The 23,864-nt window shown below is 52.5% G+C and overlaps 1 protein-coding gene and 1 long non-coding RNA gene across 4 annotated transcripts; one reads left to right on the forward strand and one right to left on the reverse strand.

Annotated features, from left to right (window-relative positions):
• The first annotated feature begins 227 nt into the window (after nt 1-227).
• Irf8 (interferon regulatory factor 8) lies at nt 228-22,017 on the forward strand. 3 transcript variants are annotated; one of them, NM_001008722.2, is made up of 9 exons: nt 229-278; nt 3,834-4,008; nt 7,750-7,933; nt 9,613-9,701; nt 11,196-11,301; nt 12,336-12,383; nt 17,456-17,836; nt 19,677-19,792; nt 20,307-22,017. In NM_001008722.2, the coding sequence occupies exons 2-9, from the start codon at nt 3,835-3,837 to the stop codon at nt 20,481-20,483; spliced, it is 1,275 nt and encodes a 424-aa protein (NP_001008722.1). In that variant the 5' UTR covers nt 229-278; nt 3,834; the 3' UTR covers nt 20,484-22,017. The 3 variants fall into 3 exon arrangements, with proteins under 3 accessions (XP_087450388.1, NP_001008722.1, XP_087450387.1); XM_087594261.1 differs by lacking the exon at nt 229-278 and adding an exon at nt 1,393-3,244; XM_087594262.1 differs by lacking the exon at nt 19,677-19,792 and having other exon boundaries at nt 228-278.
• On the reverse strand, nt 14,656-16,415 carry LOC147999490 (uncharacterized). The gene is made up of 2 exons (XR_015644223.1): nt 15,889-16,415; nt 14,656-14,896 (listed from the first exon to the last, which is right to left on the reverse strand). It is a non-coding gene; the product is annotated as an uncharacterized LOC147999490 (long non-coding RNA).
• Nucleotides 22,018-23,864: the final 1,847 nt, after the last annotated feature.

Below are 23,864 nucleotides of genomic sequence, written 5' to 3' on the forward strand. Positions count from 1 at the left end.
AAAGAGAGAAAAGGGGCTCAATGGGGCCCCGGGACGCGCAGAAGTGATTTCTCGGAAAGGCGAGCGCTTCAGAGAAGGCGGACCCGGAGGGCTGCGCTGATTGGGCGGCGCCCGCGCCCCTCCCGCGCCCCTCCCGCGCCCCAATTAGCTCTCGCGACCGTCGCTCCCAGCGCGGGATCCGCCCCCACCCCGCCCTGTCTATAAAAGCAGGCGCACGCGTTGCTCCGGGAGCCCGCGGCCGGTCGCGGAGGCGCGGGCAGCGTGGGAACCGGTGGCAGGTAGGATGCGATGGGGTGGGCGCGCGAGCCAGGGCTGTGACTCTCTCACCTCCGCCCAAACGGAGGTACAGCATGTTAGCAGGTTCTTGTTCTCGAAAACTGATTGCTTTCCCAAAAAACCCAACTAAACGAACAAACAACCTCTCCCTTTAAAACCTGCCTAATGGGCAACTTCAGGACAGAGAGTTACATCTGCCAATCACCGCGCGGCAGCCGCGCTACCAGGAGTGAACTATCCAAACCCCTGGCTCGGCCAGGGACCGACTGGCTTTGATTCTTACTAGTGGCAGTCTGGTTGCCCAGTGGCGCTGGACTTCTCTGATTGTCTGGTAGCCCAGCTGGCCCCGGAAGGAAAGTTATCTTCCGTGTGGGTCACAGCTCCCAGGACCAGATTTGCTTTAAGCTTGGCTCCAAGCTGTAGGTGCAGACATTCCCTGCCCCTACTTACCCACAGTTGGGAAAGGGAAAGGAGTTCAGGGGTCGTAGAAACTAATAGAAATCAGCCAAGAGTGTTCTAGAATCTTAAATGGTAGATCACTTTTTTGTTTGTTTTTGTCTTGTTTCCGACTTATTCAGATGGGCTCCTAGTTATCCTTCTACCTTATCTTCTGAGTGTTAGAGGATTTCAGGCAGAGCTCGGGCACCCGGGTGCTCAACGACCCCTACTCTTTTCTTTTTTTTTTTTTTTTCTTTTGTTTTCGGAGCTGGGGACCGAACCCATGGCCTTGCGCTTGCTAGTACTCTTTTCTTTTAAAGCCAAAGATAAGAGCAGTTACATGTCAATTCTAGGTTTGTCCCTTTAAGTTATGGCAGACTCCTTCGTGAAGAATTGGGACTGATTCAGTGGCTTGAGGAAGCTTGGGGTCAGAGAGAGACATGCCCATGACGGGTTCCCCCTCAGTGGTGGTCAGAGTGGTGCCCAGGACTGAATGAAAGAGATGGAATGGTGTGAGCCCTGCCACACATGGCTGGTGCAGATGCTGACATCTGTGTTAGGCGAGCCTCTTACCCCCCCACCTCCCGCCTCGTGAGAAGCCCGACCTAGGACACTTTGCCATGGTTGTAGGTTAGCTACAGACAGAACTGGGCCCACTGGGAATGCTACCTCAAAATCAAGAAGAGGAAGCTATAGTCAAGTGAACGTGTTTATAAACCATTAATTGTCTACAGTTGTAAGAGAGTCAGGCTCTGCCTGCTTAGGATCTGAGAGGTGGCTGCCAAGGCAAACAGGGGATTGTCTGGGTGCCGAGAGCTGGACCCCGCTGAGGCTTTCAGTCTGCAGGATGAATGAAAGCATCACTTCTGCGTGTGCTGTCCTTGGGACAATGCTGACAGTTTATGCTGTGCCCAGGGGATAGCTGAACCCCCCCTCCCCATCTCTTCCCTTCTGTGTGTAGAAGAGACTGGGTTAAAGGATTTTAGCTTCCCAGCTTTCATGGTCTGTGATTCACCTTTCATTTCAATGACCCCTTTTCTCTGTCCCCCACTAAGACAGCTGCCCTTTACAGTTCTGGGGTGTCGGGCCCCCGAGGATCCCTGACAAGAAGGTGTTGTTTCTGTTCTGGAAGAAACTCCAGCCACGCCAGTGAACTCTTTTTAGATTTCAGGAGGTTCAGGAACCATGGGGTACGATTCACAAATCCATCTCCAGGGGTTAAATGGAGGCTTTCAATTGACATAGCCTCAGATACTCTGGACACCCCACCCAGCTCCCATCCCACAGTCATCCTTAGAGGCCACACAAGACACTATCAAGCCAGGAGAGCCCCCGCTCTCCTCTCCAGAACAAGGTGTAGAAGCCAGCACCCTACTTGGTTTGGGGGGGGGTACCTGGTAGCATTTTATTTCTTTCCCTAGGTATTCCTTTCTGACCTGTCATTTATGAATACAGTGGTCTTGGAATTCTCAGTTTCTTGAGCTAGCCCCTCTTTCCTGCTTTTCTTTTTCTTTCTTTCTTTTTTTTCCCCCAGAGCTGGGGACAGAACCCAGGGCCTTGCGCTTCCTAAAGCGCTCTACCACTGAGCCAAATCCCCAACCCCTTTCCTGCTTTTCTTGGGAGGGTCCTTAGACTGAGGAGTCAATGGCTTCCCAAGGCGAAGCCCCTTGCTGAGGTCAGGGTTTCCCAGCCATCTTGCTGTTTTGTTTGAGCGGTGCCTCAGGCAGCAGAGCGCATGCCTAGCAGGCACAAACCCTGGGTCCAGTCCCCAGCAAGGGGGAAATGGAGGCAGAAGGATCAGGAGTTCAAGACCATCTTCATCAACCTAGGGAATTGGAGGTCAGGTCAGGATCTGAGATTCTGTCTCAAAAATAGAACCCAAAATGGACTGGAGTCTGACTCTGCTTCCAGCCCTCACCCCCTTCCAAGCCCACTGGTGGCAGCTGGGGCCGCTGGAGAGAAAAGCTAGGGCCCGCCCTGGAGAGACCTCACCTCCCTCTTCTCAGGCTGCTGCCGGCTTTCCTGGGCCCAGGGCCACCTGGCGCAGCCTGGAGTTCCTGACCCGTGAACCTCTTATCCTGACTGCTATGTTGCTTTGTGGGACATGCTGGCTCTGGAAGTGACTGTTCTCCGGGGGGGGGGGGTTGGGGGGGAACATCTTATCTCCTCACCGATGATTACTTCTTTCTTCCCCTGCCCCAAGAGGTCATTTTAGTTGGAAGGCTAGAAGTACTATGTTCTGGTTTCCAGGGTGGGCGTCTGTCCAACTGCCTTGGGGATTTCCAGGCTGTTCTAGTAAATGCTGGCTGCAAGTCTGTATGCACAAATGCTCTCTTTCCCCAAGCTGAAGGCAAAGTTTCAGGATACTGCCGGTGAGAATGTCTAAGTGTGCCGTTAGGGTGTCTGGGGATGGAATCCCTGAGCTGGCTTTGTACCGTTCCTTTGTTCTCACCGAGGGTTGATCATAAAAGTTCCTGAGGAACTACCTGTATGGCTGGAGGAGTCCTTTAGGACACAGGCTCTGACGCAGGTACTTTACACTCACAGCTCCCAGACCAAATTCTTAACACTCTAAGGTGAAATGGCTGCAAGGTCACCGAGCTGGAACACGACTCCAGTTCAAACCCCACGCCAGCGGGAACAGAACCCTATTACTCTTTAAGATCTTCCTGTTACCACCCTAGCTAGCAAAGGCAGTTTGCAAGTAGCCTCGAGGGTGCTCTCTTTCTCAGGTGGTGCTGGGGTCAAAGTCTGTGAGGAACACCAGTCCCCCCATGGGAATCAGTCGTCAGGGTGGTTCTCAGAGCGGTGGGCAGTTCATGGAAAGCACTGAATCATGGGAGAGGGGCTTCTTCCCAGCAGGTGCCCTCAATGTCTAGGACAGGAGGTCAGGGAAGAGCTGGACCCACATCCAGAGCCGTGGGTGGGGCACATCTGTGAACAGCCTTTCGGTTTTCCTTTGGGTTTAGGACTACCAGGCACTGCTAATTGCTCATGTCGCTGGCCCAGATGTCTCCCAAGCCGGCGCCTTTGTGTGCACCTCTGATCTTCCTGTCTGTCGGGTCCCGGATTGCTCTGACTCACAGAGACGTTATACCGAAGTCTGTTTTCTTTCCGAGGATGTGTGACCGGAATGGCGGGCGGCGGCTGCGACAGTGGCTGATCGAACAGATTGACAGCAGCATGTACCCGGGGCTGATCTGGGAGAGTGAGGAGAAGACCCTGTTCCGCATCCCCTGGAAACACGCAGGCAAGCAAGACTACAACCAGGAAGTGGACGCTTCAATCTTCAAGGTACAGTCCCCCGCGCCCCCACGCCCCGTCTCTGGTTTCCCTCTGGCTCTGGAGGTATTTAGGAATGTCCTATGACTAAATAGCCCAGGATCTCAAGAGAAACAAGGAGGGGTGCCTGGTTCTGGCACGTTCCCTCACGGGGTGGAGAGTGACTTTCCTGTCCCTCTCTGCACCCTTGGTGTACAGCCATGCTCCGCCCGGCGGCGTACTGAGGAAGGCTCCAGGCTTTGCTCTTTCAAAGCCTGAGTCCTTCTTGGCACGGTGGGACCAGCTATGAGGGTGACAGGCTTCTACAGTTGCTTCCGGGTCAGGTTCAAGGGGCATCCTGAGCTTTTGCTTAATGTCTCCCTCTGAGGGGACTGAATGCTATCACTGAGGGCAAGCCACATAGCTAAGCTGAGAGCCAGCATCCTCCCCCTGGGTGGCAGGTGCTGGTCCTGTTTGCGTTCCGTAGGGCCGTGAGAGAAGTGGCTTCTCCAGGGTCTCCGAGCTCCTGTGCGATAGAACCTGCATTTGGGATCGGTTGGTCCAAGGTCTTGACTCTTTACAGTATGGAGAACTAGGGTGATTTCTCCTTAAGGTCCCATGAGGGTTGCTCTAGTCACCTATGAGTGTTTCTAAGGCCTTGGGCGTCTACATTTCTCTCTGGGAGTTTCAGAGCCCTAGGTCATGGTCAGCCCACACTTCTACTTTGTGAACTGCAGCTGTAGCCTTAGTGGTTTGACCCAGAGCCCAGGTTGTAAACCGCTACCCTTAGTTCTGTATGTTGTTGGGAGCTGGGGCTGGGGTTGGAAGGTTATGAGGACCATGAGACCCACTGAGCTGCTGAGGACAAGAAACTGACTCGAGACTGTTTTTAAGCGGGGAGCAGGACCTGTAGAGACTCTGACTGCCAAGACTGTCATGGATGTTGTACTCCAGGGGCACAGTATCCCCTTTCCAGTGACAACTCTGAACCAGGCATATCGTGATTAGCATTGACAGTAAGCTCAGGAAGGCACAGTGTGCTTGGTTGAAAGAGCATCACGAATCTTCCAGAAAAAAAAAGGTCAGAATTCTGGACCAGGGGCCTCAGTTGTTGCAGGAGACAGCAGATCTCTCTTCATCCAGTTCCCTGCTTCAGCAAACCAGGAGCCCTGAAATAAAGCCCCAGATTTATGCATCTTATGCAACGTTCTTCATGGCCAGCGAGCCGTTTCAACAGCACCGAGGAGAATGCGCAAGATTCCCAATGTTTCCGTTGGTTACGCAGTCGCTCTGTGTGGCAATCTGAAATGAGACATCAATCTCAGCAGGAATGGCAGGAGATCAACGGGTGCCCACTTGATCGGGAGGTGGGCAAGTGGCAGGAGACACGGGGTGATGAGGGTCTTCTCTGAGTTGTCCTGTGTGGGGCGGGTACCTCCCTATCATCTGTCAGGCACAACTTGGCTGTTGAAGGAACCATATGATATGGCCTTGGGCAGATAGAACCATCTTGGGGGCTGTCTGCTTAAGTAAGAAACCCACTTTTCTCAGCCAGTTAAATTCTTTAAAAATGTAGGTGCTGGGGGTTGGGGATTTAGCTCAGTGGTAGAGCGCTTGCCTAGCAAGCTCAAGGCCCTGGGTTCGGTCCCCAGCTCCGAAAAAACAAACAAACAAACAAAAAATGTAGGTGCTGAGGAAAAGGTATACGCTTGCTTTTCTACCAGGGAAAGGGATTACACCAGAGAGCCCTGCCACTGTCTACGGGCAGCGTCTTGGGGCCTGCTTCCTGTGTAGACCACAGAAAGAGAATGAAAAAGATACTGAGCTTATGTCAATCAGGCAAGGGCTGAGATTCCTATAAATAATAGGCTTAATTATTTATCACTTACTCTATGTACAGAGGGCCTTGAAGGATGGGACAGGGGTTAATTTTACTTTATTTTGAGTTGAGAACTTACGTAGTCCGGGCTGATCTCAAACTTGCCACGTAGCTGAGGAAGACCGTGACCTTCTGATCCCCCTGCCTCTACCTCCCGAGTGTTCAGATTACTGGTGTGGACCACCATACTTGGTTTCTACGGTGCTGAGGATTGAACCCAAGGTTCATGCACGCTGAGCAAGTATCCCTTATCAACTGAGCTACACTGCCCAGTGTTAATTTTTAAGGCACAGTACCACACGATGTCAGCAGAGGAAAACTTCAAGCAGTAGGTGCCTCTGTGGGTCCCAGGACCACCCATTCTATAGCTTCAGCCCTGGAGACCGTGCAGCTAAGATAGCCCTTTAGAGATGAGCAGATCTCTAAGCTCAGGGTAGTCCCATGCTGGTACCCAGTGCTGTCTCAGATGCTCCCTGACTGTGGAGTCTGATTTGATACCCGAGGCCTCCAGGCTTCCCTCGAAGAGGAACCATGAGCCCAGAATGAAGGGATAAACTGGGGAATGCTGTGAGACACCACAGATCTATCCCTTGCCTGCCGACTGGGAAACGGCCGCGGTATCTATGCTTCCTCAGGTGCCTAAATCACCCAATGATTTTTGGGGGAGGGGGTGGCAGATGTTCCAGGTTGCTATATCCAGGGAGAGGTACTGCTGGAGAATGCCTTCATGTGTAGGATGGTCTTCACTATGTCCGTGGTGAAGAGGCAGAAACTTCCAGTAAGCCCAGCCCCAAAGTCACTGTTCCAGTCACTCCAGCTGTTCTTGTCTGCTTTTGAGTTCACGACAGCCCCACAAGTCAGTGTGTGGCCAGCAACGCCATTTACAACAAGGGCCAGAATTGGAAACTGTCTACTTAAAAAAAAATATTTCTAAAAGTGGGTTTGCAACTATGTCAGAGAGGAAGTGACCACTCAGGCCCGGGGGGTTGGAATGTTCCTCTAGCTTCTTGCTGAGCAGAAATACAAGATTTGGCATCAACAGTGCAGAGAGCATTGCCCTAGAACATAAGTGTCCCCTGTAGGTGTACATGTGCGTGTGTGTGCGCATTTGGAGGCCAGAGGTCCGTGCTGGGCGTCTCTGTCTATCACTGTCCACCTGTGTTCGTTAGACAAAAGATCTCACTGAACCTGGAGCTCAGGGATTAGGCTAGGCTGGCTGCCAACAAACTCTGGGGATTCTGTTGCCCTGTCCCCAGTGCTGGGGTCAAAGGCACACATACCCATCTTTTTCTGTGGGTACTGGGGATTTGAACCCGGGCCTTCATGCTTACATGGCAAGCACTGTATTAAGTAGGCCCCTGCTTTTAATTCCTGGTCTTTGCTTTGATCATAAGCTTTGGACAGGTTGGAAAAAATGGAATTTAAAAAAAAAAAAAGGGAGAACAATTCACTGAGTCTTAAATGGCTAGAGTCATGCAAAAATGCAAAAGCAAATTTTTCTATTAAAAGGAGAGAGTGGTGGATACGTGTGTTCCTTTTCATGCTCTGGGCATTATTTGAAAAGGCAGAAAGTCTTTGACTGTGCTAGTGAAGTCATCTACACCTTCCTCTTCAGGCTTCGTAACCTGAGGCCCCCCAGGCCCGTCAAGCCAGAAGACTTTGCTGAAGATGCATCCTAGGGTGTGGGTTCAAATTCCAGCCTTGCTGCGTGGTTTTGGGGGACCCTCTTGCTGGTTCAGATGCAGTGGTCTTCGTGAAGTCCTGACCTTGGACAAGGGTTGATGGCCAGGAACGACTCTGGGGAGCGGGGTGGTGTGCAGCCTGCCTTGGGGTTGAACTCTGTGGTTTGTGTCCTTCTGTGTTTACTGCATTTCTCTCTCTCTCTCTCTCTTCAGGCCTGGGCAGTTTTTAAAGGGAAGTTTAAAGAGGGAGACAAAGCTGAGCCAGCCACGTGGAAGACACGGTTACGCTGCGCTCTGAACAAGAGCCCGGATTTTGAAGAGGTGACCGACCGGTCCCAGCTGGACATTTCCGAGCCATACAAAGTTTACCGAATCGTCCCCGAGGAAGAGCAAAAATGTAACTATCTGTTGGGACCACGAAGCCTTCTAGAACCTTCCCTGCTCTGCTCCTGAAACCTTCGGTCTCCACAGGGCCATGCCGCCCACAGGGTTTGGGCGCCCGCTTTTAGCAAACCAAACTTGTTCTCTCTTGTGTAAGCAGACACCGAGAGCTGGTCTGCTGACCTCACAGGCACGCACGCACGCCATGTGCTGTCAAGTGGCGGCTTCCTGCAGAGGGAGTGGCCGAGTGGGGGTGGGGAAGGGTGGTGGACTCTGGGTCAGAGCAGGAAGCTGGCAGAGCCCCTGGAGCTCAGCGTAAACTTGCCCGAATGCGTCCCGAGGCTCTGCTGAAGTCTGCCATGCAGAATTCCCTTTTGCTGTCTAGCATTTTGCAGGGGAGGCTGGGGAGGAGTGGGCAAGGCAGGGATGGGCAGTAAGGCCCAGTGAAAAGGTCTCCCGGTTAGGCAGGTCAGAAGTGGGGACTTCACCGATGGCCTCAGTGTGTCACTGCTGGCAGGGATAACATCATCCCCAAGTTGTCTCTCCAGCGGTGAAGCATCTGTAAAGGAATGAAGGCACATTGACCTTCCCCATTAGAGTTTCATGGCTCCCAGGGCCTGGCCAGTTCTGTACTGTTTCTGGAAGGTCAGACAGCCACACTTCCTGGCTTGTTTGCCTTCGCAGTGATTTGAAGCAATAGGGAAGTTTCTTTCGGAGCCCTGTTCCCCCAGGATCAGCCAGGCTTGCCCTGGTAGATGGCCCTGACTTGTTTATAGCATGGGTGGAGCCCCATCACCGGCAGTGTCTGGGTGAAGGAGAGCAGAGGAAAGTAGCATTTGCATAGTATTTCCCCTGGTATACTGTACTGTGAACTTGAGTGATTTGCTAGCCTCTCCAGGTGGGTGGGTGGGTGGGTGGGTGGGTGGGTGAGTGGGTGAGGCTCTTGCCCTCTGCTTGTCCAACAATGGCCTCTAGGTGAATCTCTCCCTCTGGATGAAGCAATGGGGAGATCACACAGGTTCCTGGGAGTGTGGAGCCTTGGGGGTGGGGTGGGGGCTGTTTGTTAGTCCTGCTGTGTCTCCTGGAGGTTAACCTCTGATGGCAAATGTCTGACCAGGGAAGAGATACCAAGTTAGTCCGAACCCATCTGGACCAGGATACCAGCAGATAAAAGCATTGGCCCTCTTGGCAGGCAGGCAGAGACTGTGAGTGAAATGGCATGTGTGTGACTTCACCATGTGGCCGGGGTGTGACACACACACACACACACACACACACACACACACACACACGGAAGCTATTCTGCTACCTGGCTCCGTACCTTCCAGGAAATCTCTGGGTGTTTTCAAACACCCAGACTAGCAAACTTACCTTCAGTCTATGGGCCATAATTGCCTGGTGTAAAATTGAACTGGACGGGGTTCAGATAGAAGGAAGAAACCAAAGTCTGGCCCTTGTCCTTTAAAAGCCCGTGTTTACAACCCCTCCACCACCCACCACTTCTCTCTTTTGACTTGGCGGATCAGATGACCGAGCCATGAGAAGGAACGGCTGAGCCTTTCCCAAACCTTCCAGCAGCTGCTGGTCAAAACCAGCGAGGACACTCACCACCTCCGTTTCCTTAGTTCAGCATTTTAAGAAAAGGTTGCAGTGCTCAGCTGCTCTAGGTCACGGTGTCTGTCCCCTTTCCCATAGGCAAGCTGGGCGTGGCACCTGCGGGCTGCATGAGCGACGTCACGGAGATGGAGTGTGGCCGTTCAGAGATCGAGGAGCTGATCAAGGAGGTTAGTGGAGGGGTCTCAGGCATCTTCCAGGAGGACCAGACATTGCTTCTAACCCTCAGAGGCTTCGAGAGCCTTGGGCTCTCCTACCTGAAGAGATGGAGCGAGGGACTCCCCAGCTACCTCCCTAGGGCAGCCTCCCTTTACTGCATGCCCTTTGGGCTACCAGCAGAGCTTTGTTAATCTCTGAGCTTAGTTAAACACATTGAGTAGCAGCTCTGAAGATCTCCATGGAGTCTTAGCCTTGCCTCTTAGCCTGGCTTCAGGATTAGACCGTGACCTTTTCCACCGCTTCTCGTCATCCTCCTGGCCTCACGGCAACTAGATGGCTTGCTTTCTCATACACAAGTTTTACTCCTGAATGTGCCATGGGATTGGATGACTGAGGCCAGTAGGATCCACTCATTGTGGTGGGGACTAGCCCGTGGTCCGGTGCTCACCTGGCGTGCGCGACAGTTCCCAGCAGCGTACACAAAACACAGATCTTAGAATAATCCACCTTCGCATGCATGGTTGGCAGCCTGTAACTGAAGGCACGGTGGGCTCTGTTTAAGTCAAACAGATGGCTTTTTGTGTGTCTGCTTTTAACCTCTTTATGTATCCTTTCAGTGTCTATACAAGGTGGGGTTTTCATAGCTGAAACAACCCTTTAAGCTCGAATAAGCAAGATGATGTCTCTTAGATGGTGGGTGGCCCAGGAGAGTTTAAGGCCTGCTTGGGCTGCAGAATGGATTCAAGGTGGAAAACTTCACGAGACCCTGCCTCGGAACCAAAAGGGGAAAAGGCTGGCGGTGTAGCTCCGTGCTAGAGCGCTTGCCTCGCGTGCACAAAGTCCTGGTTTCCATCCCCAGCTCAGTGTCGTCACAAAAAGGAAACTAAGACTGTTGTTAGCAACGCCGCATCAGTTGTGCGCCCTGCAGCTTTCTGTGGAACAGCAAGCAGTGCAGCCAGACAGCATCACCCGCCCCAAGCTGCCTGGCTCTGCGGCACATGGCCGTTGTGACCTGGGTGGTCTTGATTCTGTGTCCCCTGCACCTTGTCTTGTTTTCAGTATAAGCCTTTACTGCCAACTTGCCTGAGCCAGTCGTTGGTTATGATGCCACACCAGGGTCACAAGCAAAGGAGGTTTCAGGACGTCTCCTAATTGGACGCATCCACCACTGAAGGCCCAAGACCCCTGTGACTCTCTGAGTGAAGTTCTCAGAGCACAGAAGGATTGGCTCCGTGTCACCCCAGAGGGTTGCCCCAGGACTGGGCCATGCTTCCCAGCATCCAAAGGCCAGCGAACTCTTTCGTAGCCAAGGCTAGTTAGAATGCCAGCCCAGTGGGTGTGCAAGCTAGCGTCTGATGCAAAGGGAAGCTCAGGTTCTCGCTCACGAGATAAAGTTGTGGACTTAGTTGTGTATCTGGTGTCGGGTTTTACGAACACGGGGTGGAAGGAAGACTGGGCTGGTGACCCGTGACTCGACTGCTCTTTTCTATCACCTGGTCCTCCAGCCTTCTGTGGATGAATACATGGGAATAGCCAAAAGGAGCCCATCCCCTCCAGAGGCCTGCAGGAGCCAGATCCTCCCTGACTGGTGGGCCCAGCAGCCCAACGCAGGTAAGTGTGTGTGTCTGGCCTTGGCAACCATTAGGCTGTCTGTGTTACGGTAGGGGGTACTTGCCACCGTCAGGATCCATGTCCTGTGGAAGGCTCCTGAGTCACAGCCAGGGACTGGGACAGCCAAGATGCAGCCTCCCAGGCAGGCACAAGGGTCGACAATAGGTAGTTTTACATGGCCACTCTTCCCCTGTACTCCCAGGACGTTGAGAGGAGTCTGCCAACATCCCCAAGACTTGAGGGAGGCCATATCTCTCAGCCTCTTGTCTCCTCCCTGACTATCAGGCCGCCCCCAGAGCCAGAGAGAACCAGGGCTTCGGGAGTGGGAATGGAGCTCCATCAGGAGTGGGGAGTAGCTTAGAACCCCTCTTTGGGGAGTTTCATGTCTTGGTGGTGCCTCCTGTTTACTCATCCATAAAACAGGGCACCAGGACCTGCCTGGTGGAATCAGAGAGTTAAATAAAGGACCCACTCCTTTGTTAGTATCTGGGAGGTGCATCCAGTCTGTAGATACTCAGAGGATTTTTCACCTGGGCCCCTACCTCGGTGTGTGAGCAACTTTTGTGTCTCAAGGGCATCTTGGTTTCCTCTTTTGCTTCTTTCTGCTAAGACAGGAGCTGCCCGGAGGTCTCAGCTGGCCCTGCAGGACTGTGAGGGTTCCAGGCTGCGGGTGTTAGTGTCCCGCAAGGGGCCTTGTGCTGGGAGGGTGCCTTTGGCAAAACTGCCTGGAACCCCAGGGTCCCTTGTGAGACGAGTCCTGACCATTGTACATATAGTCGAGTGTCATATGGGTAGGAAGGAAGCTTAGCACCAGGACAGGAAGCCACAGCACCGAGGAAGTCCTCTCCACTATGGTGGGTTTCTGTGTCTGCGAGCATGAGTGCTCACAGAGAGTGAGGTCTGCCCACCAGCACTGACAGCGGCAGCAGCAGCAGCAGCAGCAGCAGCCCATCCTATACCCTGGGGATACTTGGGTCCTTCCTGCCCAGAGCACCAGCTCAGCTGGGCACATCTTTTCTTTCTTCTGCTTACAGGCCTGCCACTGGTGACTGGGTATACTGCCTATGACGCACACCATTCAGGTACCAGGGTACACTGGGTGGGCTTGGCACAGGCTCTGCTCGAAAAATAGCCCCACGACGTGGGCGGGGCCCCAAGGTCCTATGAACAAGTGTGGCCCCGGGGGATAGGCTCGGAAGACTAATTCTTCCTCCTCCTTCTGTGTGGTTTGGGAGCAGGCAAGTGGCCCAGTTTTGCTGAACACCTCCCCGAGGTGATCATAGTCAGCCGAGAGCGTCTTTAGAGGCAGCCGTGCACCAGGGAGTGTAGGCTGCTCTACTGCCTCGGCCTTGCGTGGAGGGGGCTGACCTCTTGGAGCATCAAGCTCACCATGTGCGAAATGCTGTGAGAACCTGTGTGCTGCACTGCTACGAACATGGTCTAGTAGAGACACAGTTGGTCAGTGTCTGCCGTGCAGGGTCACGTTACCTTTTCTCATTTCCAACTCCGTAGTGAGAGTCATAGAGAAGGTTGTACTGATGCTGATGGTGCTGATGCTGGTGCAGAGGCTGATGGTGCGGATGGCTATGGTGATGCTGCTGATGGTGCTGATGCTGGTGCGGATGTTGGTGGTGCCGATGTTACTGGTACTGGTGGTGATGATGTGGATTGCACCAGTGCTGCCTGTAGAAGTTGGTTCTGGTTCCTCCTCCCAGCCCCGTTCTCCCAGACTCAAAATATATTTACAAATACCTTGGCCATATAGCTAGGTTCTTCTCTGACTGGATCATAACTTAAAATATCCCATTTATTCAAACCTACATTTTGCCACGTCACTGGTTCCCTGTACTCAGTTACCATGCGTCTGTCTCCTCACATCTTCCTGCGCCAGTCTCCCATGCCTGGATCTATCCCAGAATTCTTTCTCCCTCCCGGATGTCCCTCCTCCTATTTCCTGCCTAAGCCATAGGCTGTCAGATTGATTATTGACAGGACCAACATACAGACAGACGTACGAAATTCTCCCTACAGATACCTTAACGAACGAAATGATTTCTCCCCTTTGGAGCCCTGTAAATGGAGAGCGAGCCTACATCTGGATTCTCCTCCCCTCCCCGTGTCTTCTGGCTGTCCTCTCTGCAGTCTGTGTTATTTTGTCTCTCTGTCGCGTGTGTCTGATGTGTCCGTCTGTCCCCAACAAAGGGCGTTGCTCTGTGTTTATGGAACAGCACAATAAATACAGTATGGGAAAGGACTAAGGGATTTCTTTTTTTCCGGAGCTGGGGACCGAACCCAGGGCCTTGCGCTTCCTAGGCAAGCGCTCTACCACTGAGCTAAATCCCCAACCCCAGGGATTTCTTTTAAAGAGATCGTGAACAGAGTTTTTGAGGGGAAGAGGCTACTTTGCCAACCCCAGCTGACTGAACATAGCAGTCGGAGCTGAGGACACGTTATTGGTTTATATCCTCATGTGGGTTCCAGCTCTTTGGGTTGGTTGCTTCCTTTATGGTTGCTTTTAACCTGTTGGCTGTTTTCAGCGAATGATTACCCTTGGCATTCTGTCTAAGCTCCACCCCACGGCTAACTGGCAGCAGCCAGATATGCTCCGCCCCACAGTTGCCTGGCAACAGTCAGCTGTGCCTGACTATAAAGGGGGCTGCTTGCCCCCCTCCTCTCCCTCTTGCTCTCTCTTGCTCTTCCTCTTCTCGTGCCCTCTTTGTCCCTGTCCTTTCTCTCCCCATCCCCCACTTCCCCCCACGTGCCCATGGCTGGCCTTTCCTCTCTTCTACTCTTCTTCTCTCATCAAACTTCTCCACGTGGAACCATGTTGGTTTGGTGTGTTTTGTCTGGACAAGTGCCCAGATTTAAACACCAACAATTGCCATAGTGTGTACACATGTGTGCACATACACACACACACACACCCCACACAGTTCTGGGTCATAGGCATGGAAGAGTATGCAATCGAAGATTTAAGCTGTGCCTTTGACTTGAGTTGTAAAAAGCTGGCTTTGTGGGAAAGCTGAGGCAGAGTAAGGTTGGTTTCCTGGGTCTCTCAAAGGCAGGTTAAACAGGGAGAGGACACGGTATGGAGACAAATCGAGGGCATAATTCATTTTAAATGGTCTCAGGGCAAATCATTAACCTGGTCACAGAGCCTGACAAAAGTTCAGTTTCTGAAGGCGAGAGGTATTTCCAGAAAAAAGCTGTTCCCACCGGTGATGTTTCTGATGATGATGGTGGTGGTGATGATGAGGATGGCATCATGGTACTGATGGTGATAATGCTGGTAACCATGGTAACAGTGCTGATAGCGACAGCTGGTGTTCGCACTGTGATTTTTGGGTGCCAGAGCCAAGGCTGACACTCTCGAGGGTTCTTTTCTCCTCCCCATGCCTTCATCCTCCCCTAGCTTATGGAGACAGGTCCTCTCTATTTCACAGACCCCGAGAGTGTGACTGAGGCCCCAGAGTGGGGATCTATCCTCACTATTGCTTGCCGTGAGACAGGTGGTATCTCTGAGCCATCCGACGAGCCACTGTGCAGTCTGGTTTCATGGCAGACTCAGTGGACCTCAGGGAGAAGCTCTGGGAACCTATCAGGGAGATAGAGGCAGGCGCTCACCGAGTAAGGAAACCATAAGTGAATGATACTCCCTCTCTCTGGTGCTGGCCTGTCTGTGTGTGGTGTCCTTTTAGACCTGGCTGCAGATGGAGAACTTAGCTTGTTGTACAAGCTTCTGAGGGCATGTGCCTCCCTTAACCCACTCACAAGAGGCCTGGGGTCACGGCTGAGCCTTTCGCTTTGTCAGCCCTGGGCTGTGGCCCTGAGAGTCTGCTGACCAATGCATTCTGGGGCCACACTGGCTGGGCCCAGACCTGCAGCCATCTGAGTGAGAGGTAAAAGTCAGGCTGTGAGGAGGAAGTGTCCTTGAGCTTTGCACAGCTGTCTCAGCACAAGGGAGGGAAGCGAGGTGTCCTCAGCCACTGCTAGGAGCAGGCTCCCTGAGCTCTTCTTCCAGAACCCTGCTCACACGCCCTGTCTCTGTAGATAAGCTTCAGCCAGGCTTCCTGACTGCAGAGATGACACAGGGTGAGATGAGTGAGGCAGGGGGACCACAGGGAGTAGGGGAGAGCATGGCACTGTGCAGAGCCTTGAGGGCTATTCCATGGTAGCTGCCTCTCTGTGGTAACCAGTGCTCCAGGTCTTCAGACCAGGATAGGAGAGAGGACTTGGTCAGCACTCCAGGGTGAGGCGGAGCCAACCTGCTGTGGGGAGCAAGTCCAGGCTCCTCAGCAAACAGCTGGACTGGCAGGGCCTGCACCATCACCTCTTCAGCCTACAAAATGGCTGCAGTGACCAGCCAGGCACCGCAGGGGTCAGATGTGTGGATGTGCCCAATCCCTGCAGACCAGGGATTTCAGTGCGTAGTCTCAGGGGTCTCATTTGTGGACCGTATTTTGTCCCGTTTCCCTGGCTCATGTGGTCTCACCAAAGACCCCCCCCCACACACACACACAAAGCAGACGCTCTCGCCATCTCTACCTTGCTGATGAAAAGCAGGCACAGAGAGGTGAAGCCACTTACCTCAAGTCACACAGTTGTGACGAGGCAGTGCTAGAGTCCAGTACAGAGGGCGATGCAGATGGTGACGGTGCTCGAGGTGCACGTGTTGAGGCTGATGGTGCTGATAGCGTAGGTGATCCTGGTGCTCATCCCGATGTCATGATTTTCATGGTGGGTCTGGGATCAAATGCGGGGTGAGCCGCTGGTATCATTCTTACAGACCTGGTGACTGCACAGCTTTAGGGCACCACGGGTTTGGGGAGCGATCAACTCGTGAGGCTCCAGAGAGAAGCCTGGACTGGTCTGAGGTGGTCAGGCGAAGCTTAGGATGCATAAGGGTGCTGATGGTGGAGAATTCGGTTTGCAGCAGTTACAGAGCTTCTCCAGTGCCCACCCTGTAGCTTGGGGCTGGTCTCCTGGTGTTCTCGCCCCTCACCGGAACCCTGCCTCCACGCTGGCTGTCAGTCAGGGTTTTCTTGCCTTTTCACTTTGTAACCTTGTCTGGAATCTTGTTGTCCTTGCCTGTAAGAGGACATCAGTGCCACCTCCTACTAGACAGGAAGCCAGAGGCAGAAGCAAAGGAAAGTCAACGAGAGCCAAATACAGGGCTGGCAAATTTCCAGCCTCACGGCTCCAGTTGAAAGCCTCCCCCCCCAAAAAAAAAATCTTTGGGATTATTATTGTTGGTTGGGAAGCTTTTCTCTCCCTCTTAAAAAGTTTTATTATTTTGTTGGTTTACATCGTGGTGCTGAGGATAAAACCCAGGACTTCACATGTGTGATGCAAATACCTCCCCCTCCAACCTGCACCCCAGCTCTTGAGGTGACAGAGGGAAGGGATGGCGAGGGTGTAGCCACCCCTTATGGTCACAGCTCCCTCCTGTGCTGCTCATAAGGCAAAGAGAGTGCTTCTAGGTCTTTCTGGAGACAGACTGTATGTAGGGTCGTACAGAGGCTTTCAATCTGAGTCCAGGTCACAGGGTGACTAGGGAACCAGAGCCACAGGGCACCTCATGAGAAATTACATTGGCAATGTTTGTATGTCTTGAACTTGGTGCAGTTCCCAGGCCTTCCTAGGTCGCGCTCTCTCTCTCTCTCTCTCTCTCTCTCTCTCTCTCTCTCTCTCTCTCTCTGTCTCTCTGTTTCTCTCTCCCTCTCTCTCTGTACTCACATGTATACATGTGTGAATGAATGCATGTTCCCACCTGTGCCCATGTGTGTGTAGATGCATGTGTATATGAATACATATGTGTGCGGGTGCATGTGTATATGAATACATGTTCATATGTGTGTGGGTTCATGTGTATATGAATGCATGAACATATGTACGTGTGGAAGTCAGAGGCAAGTCTTAGGTATTGTTTCTTGGGCACTGTCTATCTTATTTTTTGAGACAGGGTCTCCCACTGGCTTGGATCTGACCAAGTAGGTGAGACTGGCTGGCCGGCCAGCCTCAGGGGTTGACCTTTCTCTGCCTCTCAGAACCACTTGGAAGGATATAGAAGGAATAGACTCTGAGCCTTTGGGAAGGAGGGACTTGGGCTCCCCATCTTGTAGGCCTGACTGCTCTGTGCTCTTGATCCCCACAGCCTTATCCCAGATGGTGATCAACTTTTACTACGGGGGCAAGCTGGTGGGCCAGGCCACCACCACCTCCCTTGAGGGCTGCCGCCTATCCCTGAGCCAGCCGGGGCTGCCGAAGCTGTATGGGCCGGACGGCCTGGAGCCCGTGTGCTTCCCGGCGGCGGACACCATCCCCAGTGAGCGGCAGAGGCAGGTGACCCGGAAGCTGTTTGGACACCTGGAGCGCGGCGTGCTCCTGCACAGCAACCGCAAGGGTGTGTTCGTGAAGCGGCTGTGCCAGGGCCGCGTGTTCTGCAGCGGCAACGCGGTGGTGTGCAAGGGTAGACCCAACAAGCTGGAGCGGGATGAGGTGGTGCAGGTCTTTGACACCAACATGTTCCTCCGAGGTCAGTACCCAATCATCTCGCTGTGCCTGCTTTAGAGGCCACGCCCACCTCCTTCCTTGCGCTTCCTGCATCTCCGACTAAGTTTCCTCTCCCTTGGCTTTGGCAATGGTGCAGCTGGGGAGAACCTTTGAAGCCTGCCCTGTCTGTGCTCCCCGAGCAGCTTGGGGAGCCCTCGCCACTTTCCCTTGGGCATACAGGACCACAGAGTTGGAGCCTTTCCTTTTGGAGTTGACGAAGTTGATGGTTGTTTCTGAGAACGGCTTAGAAATGCAGATTCCAGGACTTCAGCTCCTTTACCTTGGCAGGGTCCCTGGAAGCGGTGGTCAGTGTGTGCAGCCCTCAGCCCGTGGGCTGGCTGCCCGCGATCTAGGACAGCTGCAAGTGAGGCTCAACACACAGTACATATTTAAGGCATTATGAGGTTTTGTTGTGGCTTTGTTTTTTTTTTTTTAAGTCAATCGCACAGTTCTCACAAGTGAATTCTTTATGACATCGTGTTGCAAAGCCACGCAAAATAAACGTGTTAGCCCTCAAGGCCCCTGGTTGACGTGCTCTCTCACTCTGTATGAAGCACTTCCCAAGGCCCATGTCTTCTCAATGCCAGCTTTTTTTTTTTTTTTTTTTTCTTTTTTTCGGAGCTGGGGACCGAACCCAGGGCCTTGCGCTTGCTAGACAAGTGCTCTACCGCTGAGCTAAATCCCCAACCCCAATGCCAGCTTTTCTGACTCAGTGGGGAAGGTGTTTAAACCCTGCCTGAGTTTTTTCCAAGGGTGGGGGTAAGAGTCAGTGCCTGCAGCCACCTGCCACATGCCAGCCTCCTCTCTGTGCCCTCTGCCCTCTGTCCCTTGCCTTCATCAGCCTGGTCCAGAGTTGTCTGAGAACCAGAGTTTGTGCTGGGTCTGAGAACATTAAGAGCAGTGATTCTCAACCTGTGGGTCTCGACCCCTTTGCAGGTTTCACAGGGGTCGTCTAATGCCATCTGAAAACACAGATGTTTGTATTACAATTCCCAACAGTAGCAAAATTACAAAGTAGCAACAAAAATAATTTTATGGGTTGGGGTCACTATGACAGGAGCAACTGTATTAAAGTGTTAAGCCTTAGGAAGACAGAGAGGATGAGGGTCCTAGGAGGGTAGGAGTTGGGTGTGTGCGAGCTCAGGTGTGGGAGTGTCAGGGTTACACTTGCTGGAGAGGTCAGGCAGAGTCACCCTGAGCATGCAGCAGCTGTCACCCTGCTCTGCTCAGCGCTTACAGGCTGTCCTGTGGAGCTAGGGAACCCACGGTCCTCCACGACTCCTGCACAAGACTGTGTTGCTGCTCTGGGTCTCCGCTCTGGGGACCTTGGAGAAGCTGAAAGAGGTGCTTGTATCCCTCAAACTCATGCACCTCCAGGGCAGGCAGGGAGTGCGGTTCACAGTGTAGGGAGTGGGGGTGGGGGTGGGGGTGGGGACTAGCAACTGTACCATCGAAAAGTGTTCAAATCCAGCTAACACCTAGGGTGGCACTCACTCACAATCCCAGTACTTAAGGGACAGAGGCAGGAGGATCATGGAGAGTTCTAGGCCAGCCTGCACTGCACAGTGAGATCCTGTCTCCCCCCCCCCCAAACAAATCCACACAAAAAGTTCTCTAAAGTGCCTAGCAGTATTTGGGAGTGACAGATTCCACAGGTCCTTGGTTGGCTTTTAGCCAAGCGGGCACGTGTCCAAAGCCCCAGGGGCCTGAGGCTGACCACTCTTTGCTTGGCTGTTGGGGGATCTGTGACTCCTTTCCAAGCTCTGCACCCCAGCCCTGAGCCCTGACTACATGTAGCTCATATGGCTTCTGTGTCCTTCCAGACCTGCAGCAGTTCTACGCCACCCAGAGCCGCCTGCCTGATAGCAGGGTGGTTCTGTGCTTTGGGGAGGAGTTTCCAGACACAGCGCCCTTGCGCTCCAAACTCATTCTGGTGCAGGTGAGAGCTAGCAGCATCTGTGTGCCCAGCTATCCAGCTTTATCCCAGGGTGAGAAGAGACGCAAGGGCTGGGCGTTCCTCCTATGCGACCAGGGCAGAGGTCGGAACGAGACCATATGGGGCTCTCGTCACCTTTGTGGTAGCTTCCCAGGTTGGGACTCTCTTCATCTGGGTTTCCTTCTTCCTCTGCTCTCTCCTACTTTCCTTCCCTCCCCTCTCCCATTCCTTCCTCTTCAGATTTCCATTTGACCAGTGGCCCTAAGGTCTAAGTGACAGATTACAGTCTCTTTGACTATGGTCTGAGTGAGCAGTGGCACTCTGGGATGGGTGATGGTGATATTCTGAGCATCCGCTAGCCAGCTTGGAGCAGTCCTGGGAGAACACTCTTAGCAATGTGCAGGAACGCTGCCTACCTGTCTCCTTCTTGTCACGGAGGGGAATCAGAGGACCTGTGGTGGAGCACGGCCCCAATTCCCTCCCACCTCCCTTCTGACTTTGCACACGACTCTTGCAGGTAGAGCAGCTGTATGCCAGGCAGATGGTGGAGGAAGCGGGCAAGAGCTGTGGGGCAGGCTCCCTGATGCCAGCCCTGGAGGAACCCCAGCCAGACCAGGCCTTTCGGATGTTTCCAGATATCTGTACCTCACACCAGAGACCCTTTTTCAGAGAAAATCAACAGATCACCGTCTAAGCCTCAATCCGGGCACCCCACCTCACCCAAGCTCAAGTTTCAAGATTCTGTGACTAAGAGAATTCTGGATGGACGTGGACCCCTCTGACTGGGCTGGGCGGGTGTCCTCAGAGGGGCCTCAGGAAGCTCACAGATGGACAAGCTCTTGCTCAGGCAGGAGTCAGAAGCTTGCAGGGGCAGTGGTCAGAACCTGTGATCAAAGCATTCCTTTCCTGCATTTACCCCCTTCACCATTAGTGGCTGGCCTTCTTTCTGCATGCTGAGGTCTTTGTCACATGGTGATGGCTCTAATCATCTGGTGACAGCAGATCTGCCTTTGTCCTTTTCTGGTTGAGGGTAAAAATGTATGACTTTCTCTGCTTGATTGTAGACAAAGAGACTTTACTGTTCAGGCCTTTTCTTTTAGTTTTTGGTCCGAAGTCTGAGAAAATAAGTTGACAATATTTTTTCCCCCAAATGGGTTTCAATTTTAAAATGGTTTCACACTCTCTACCGTAAATCACTTTAGGCCTTTCCTGTGAAGTGGGGTCGATTGTAAATATGGGTGTGGACACTGTGAGCTTCGCAGGAATTTTGGTTGCGGCTCATCGATTCCCATGACTCTGTGTCAGCTGACAGGGCTGTATGGGGCATCGTAGGACCAGGCACTGTGGAGAGGAGTGTGCCGTTCACTGGCATCTCACCCTTTCCTTGTCCTGCTCCACACCCAGTCCTAAGACCCAGTGAAAAGCAATATCCAAACTGCTCTGGGCTCAGAAGTGCCTGTCCATGTACCAGGGAAAGGGTATGCATCCTACAAAGCAGACTCAGAGCGGAAAACCCACCCTCAGCCCGGTTTGCGCCCCCAATCTGACTGTCCAATCTAAATCGGTGACTGCAGTCCTGCCTAAGGGACACTTTCTGTAGGAGTCCCTGTCAAGGGTTTAGTTTGCATCAGTACACAGCAGGTACAGAGGCCAAGCAGATGTGGGGACAGGGAACATCATTATCTCCTTTTGTGTGAGGACAGGAGAGACCTTTTCTATTTGTTCTACTCTGTAACCAACCTGGGTTACAGGCTCAGTGCAGTTAGAGGAGCCTCTAATGTGCTCAGCATTCCCTGGGGAAGGGCAGGGAACGCCTTAACCTGTTGACTGTTGTTCTGAGAAGTGGGGAGAAGCAGGAGGGTGTGGAAGACAGTCCGGTGCAGCTACGAGTGATAGGCCACACCTTACAACCTGAAAAGTTAAGGACGTTGGTGACATTCATGGTGAATGGTGCTGGGTGTGGGTCCTGTTCCACAGTCAGGGTCACCATAGTATGTGACTCATGAAAACAGAATCCTGGGGTCTGCTTCTCCCCACTCAGCCAAAGCAGGAACATCTCTTCCAAAGCCAGGACGACCTGTTCACTGGCCCCTTGTCACACGCCACGCCCCCCACCTGCCTCACAGAGTACAAGTGTGCCCAACTCTGTAATCCAAATATTTATTTTTGTATTCACTTAAAAAGTATTGTTCTCATCTTTTATTAAAACAAGTTGCTTTTTCATAAAACCGACGTGTGTATCTTGCTTTTTAAAAATCACTTTTGAATGTAATTTTCATTAGATTCCAGGATTTTTAAAAAAAAATTTTTTTTATTTTGATGAGACTGGATCTGACTCTGAAGCCCAGGCTTTGAACTCACTGCAATCTTCCTGCCTCAGCCTCCTTAGTGAGGGGAGGAGAGGCATGAGTCACTGTGGATTCTTAAAGGAGGAACTTCAAAGAAACAATGGGCTGAGACTTTAAGGATTAAGGGCTTTGTTTTTCCCTCTTAAGGCAATGGCGGAAAGGTCTGGAGAGTAGAAGACACTGGAGAGCCCAGCAGGCAATCCACGATGAGCTCAGGCTGCATGAAGCGTGGGAGGGAGTGGAGGAAGGAGATTGCACTGATAGCACCCTTCTGGAAGCTTCTAGAAGCATCAGTGGGACAGTTACCAGTCATAGTGCTGAGATAAGATCTTCCATTCATACACACATACTCATGCTGGACACGGGTCCAGTATGGCCCTCACTGGTGCTACAACCAGCCCGGGAGCCATTCAAGTAGCAACTGGGTGTAGGGCCCCCGCTGCGAGTGGACGCGGGCTGCTAGTTTAGGTGGGTGGATGCACCTGGGACATCCTGTGTTTGAGGCAGTGCACACTGTCTCTGCTGTCATGGGTTCCCAGAGACAGGGCCAGTTAGTCCCAGCTTGCAAATGTGCTTGGCTTGAGTGAAGCCTTCTATGTTCTGGGAGCATGGTTAGGACCTCTGCAAGATCCTTGACCCAGAGAACAGCTGACTTCAGGGCAAAGGACAGCAGGCCTCATTCAGTGAGTCACATCAGTTCCAGAGTGCTCCAACGAGGAATTTTGTTTATAAGCAGCTCTCCTCTGAACGTGGAAAGCAAATTCAGCCCAATTTGTGTCTCTAAGAGTTCAACTCCTAGACCTAGAGTGGATGCTGACTCCCTGAAGTGCGTGTGCGGGAGGGAATTTGGGTTGTCTCTGAAGACTGGGGCCTCCGAGAGACAGGACTTGGGTCCTCAAAGAAAAGTGACTTTCTCTGGATGGAGACTGTTTGGCCCTGAAGGAAAAGGCAGCTACTACCCCCCCTCCTTGCCCCCCACTCTTAGGATCGGATAAAACTCTTAGGAGGTTGGTGTGCGTCACCAGGACTCTGAGTTGCTGCTTAATTCCCTAATGCTGCAAAGTCCATCTAGGAAGCAAGCATTCTGTTTCTCTTTGTACCAGCTACATATGACCCTAGAGACAACGAGGGAAGAGCAGGGAAGGGTAGGGTGGGGTGGGGCTAGCTCAGGGTGTGCCTGCTGTGTGAGGTCTTGGCTGCGCTGGTGGAAGGCAAGGGGTGATTGCGTGGCCAGAGGACAGGCTAGGGTTCCACTCACGCAAAGCTCGCCAACCGTTCGTGTTTCTGCCTCCCATTTTTCTCATCAGTGAGCAGGATTCGATACCACACACTGAGGAGCAAAGAGGCTTAACAGGCATGAGGAGCTTAGAGCAGAGCCTGTTGCTCAGTAAATGCCAAAAATAACCGCATTTCTGTTTATCACGCATCTGTAATTAAGCCACGAGTGATTAGATAGTTGCACTATAAATGTTAAATTATCCTTGCTAATGAGCTACAATGCCAATGGTTTAAGTAAGTGTGTGTGTCTGTCAACTATGTCAAAGTAATTGTTAGTAGGGTGTGGTGGGGCACTCCTGTAAGCTCAGTACTTGGAAAACTTCGGCAGGAGGATGTTGAGTTCAGGACCATCCGGGGGCTACACAGTGAAACATTGTATCAAGAAACCAAGCTACAACAATAGCGGAATTAATACTCAATTGTTTGGAGTGATTAAGAAATGTATGGCT

Source organism: Rattus norvegicus, chromosome 19 (assembly GCF_021556685.1).
Source record: "Rattus norvegicus strain SHRSP/BbbUtx chromosome 19, alternate assembly SHRSP_T2T, whole genome shotgun sequence".
Classification (NCBI taxonomy): Eukaryota; Metazoa; Chordata; class Mammalia; order Rodentia; family Muridae; genus Rattus; species Rattus norvegicus.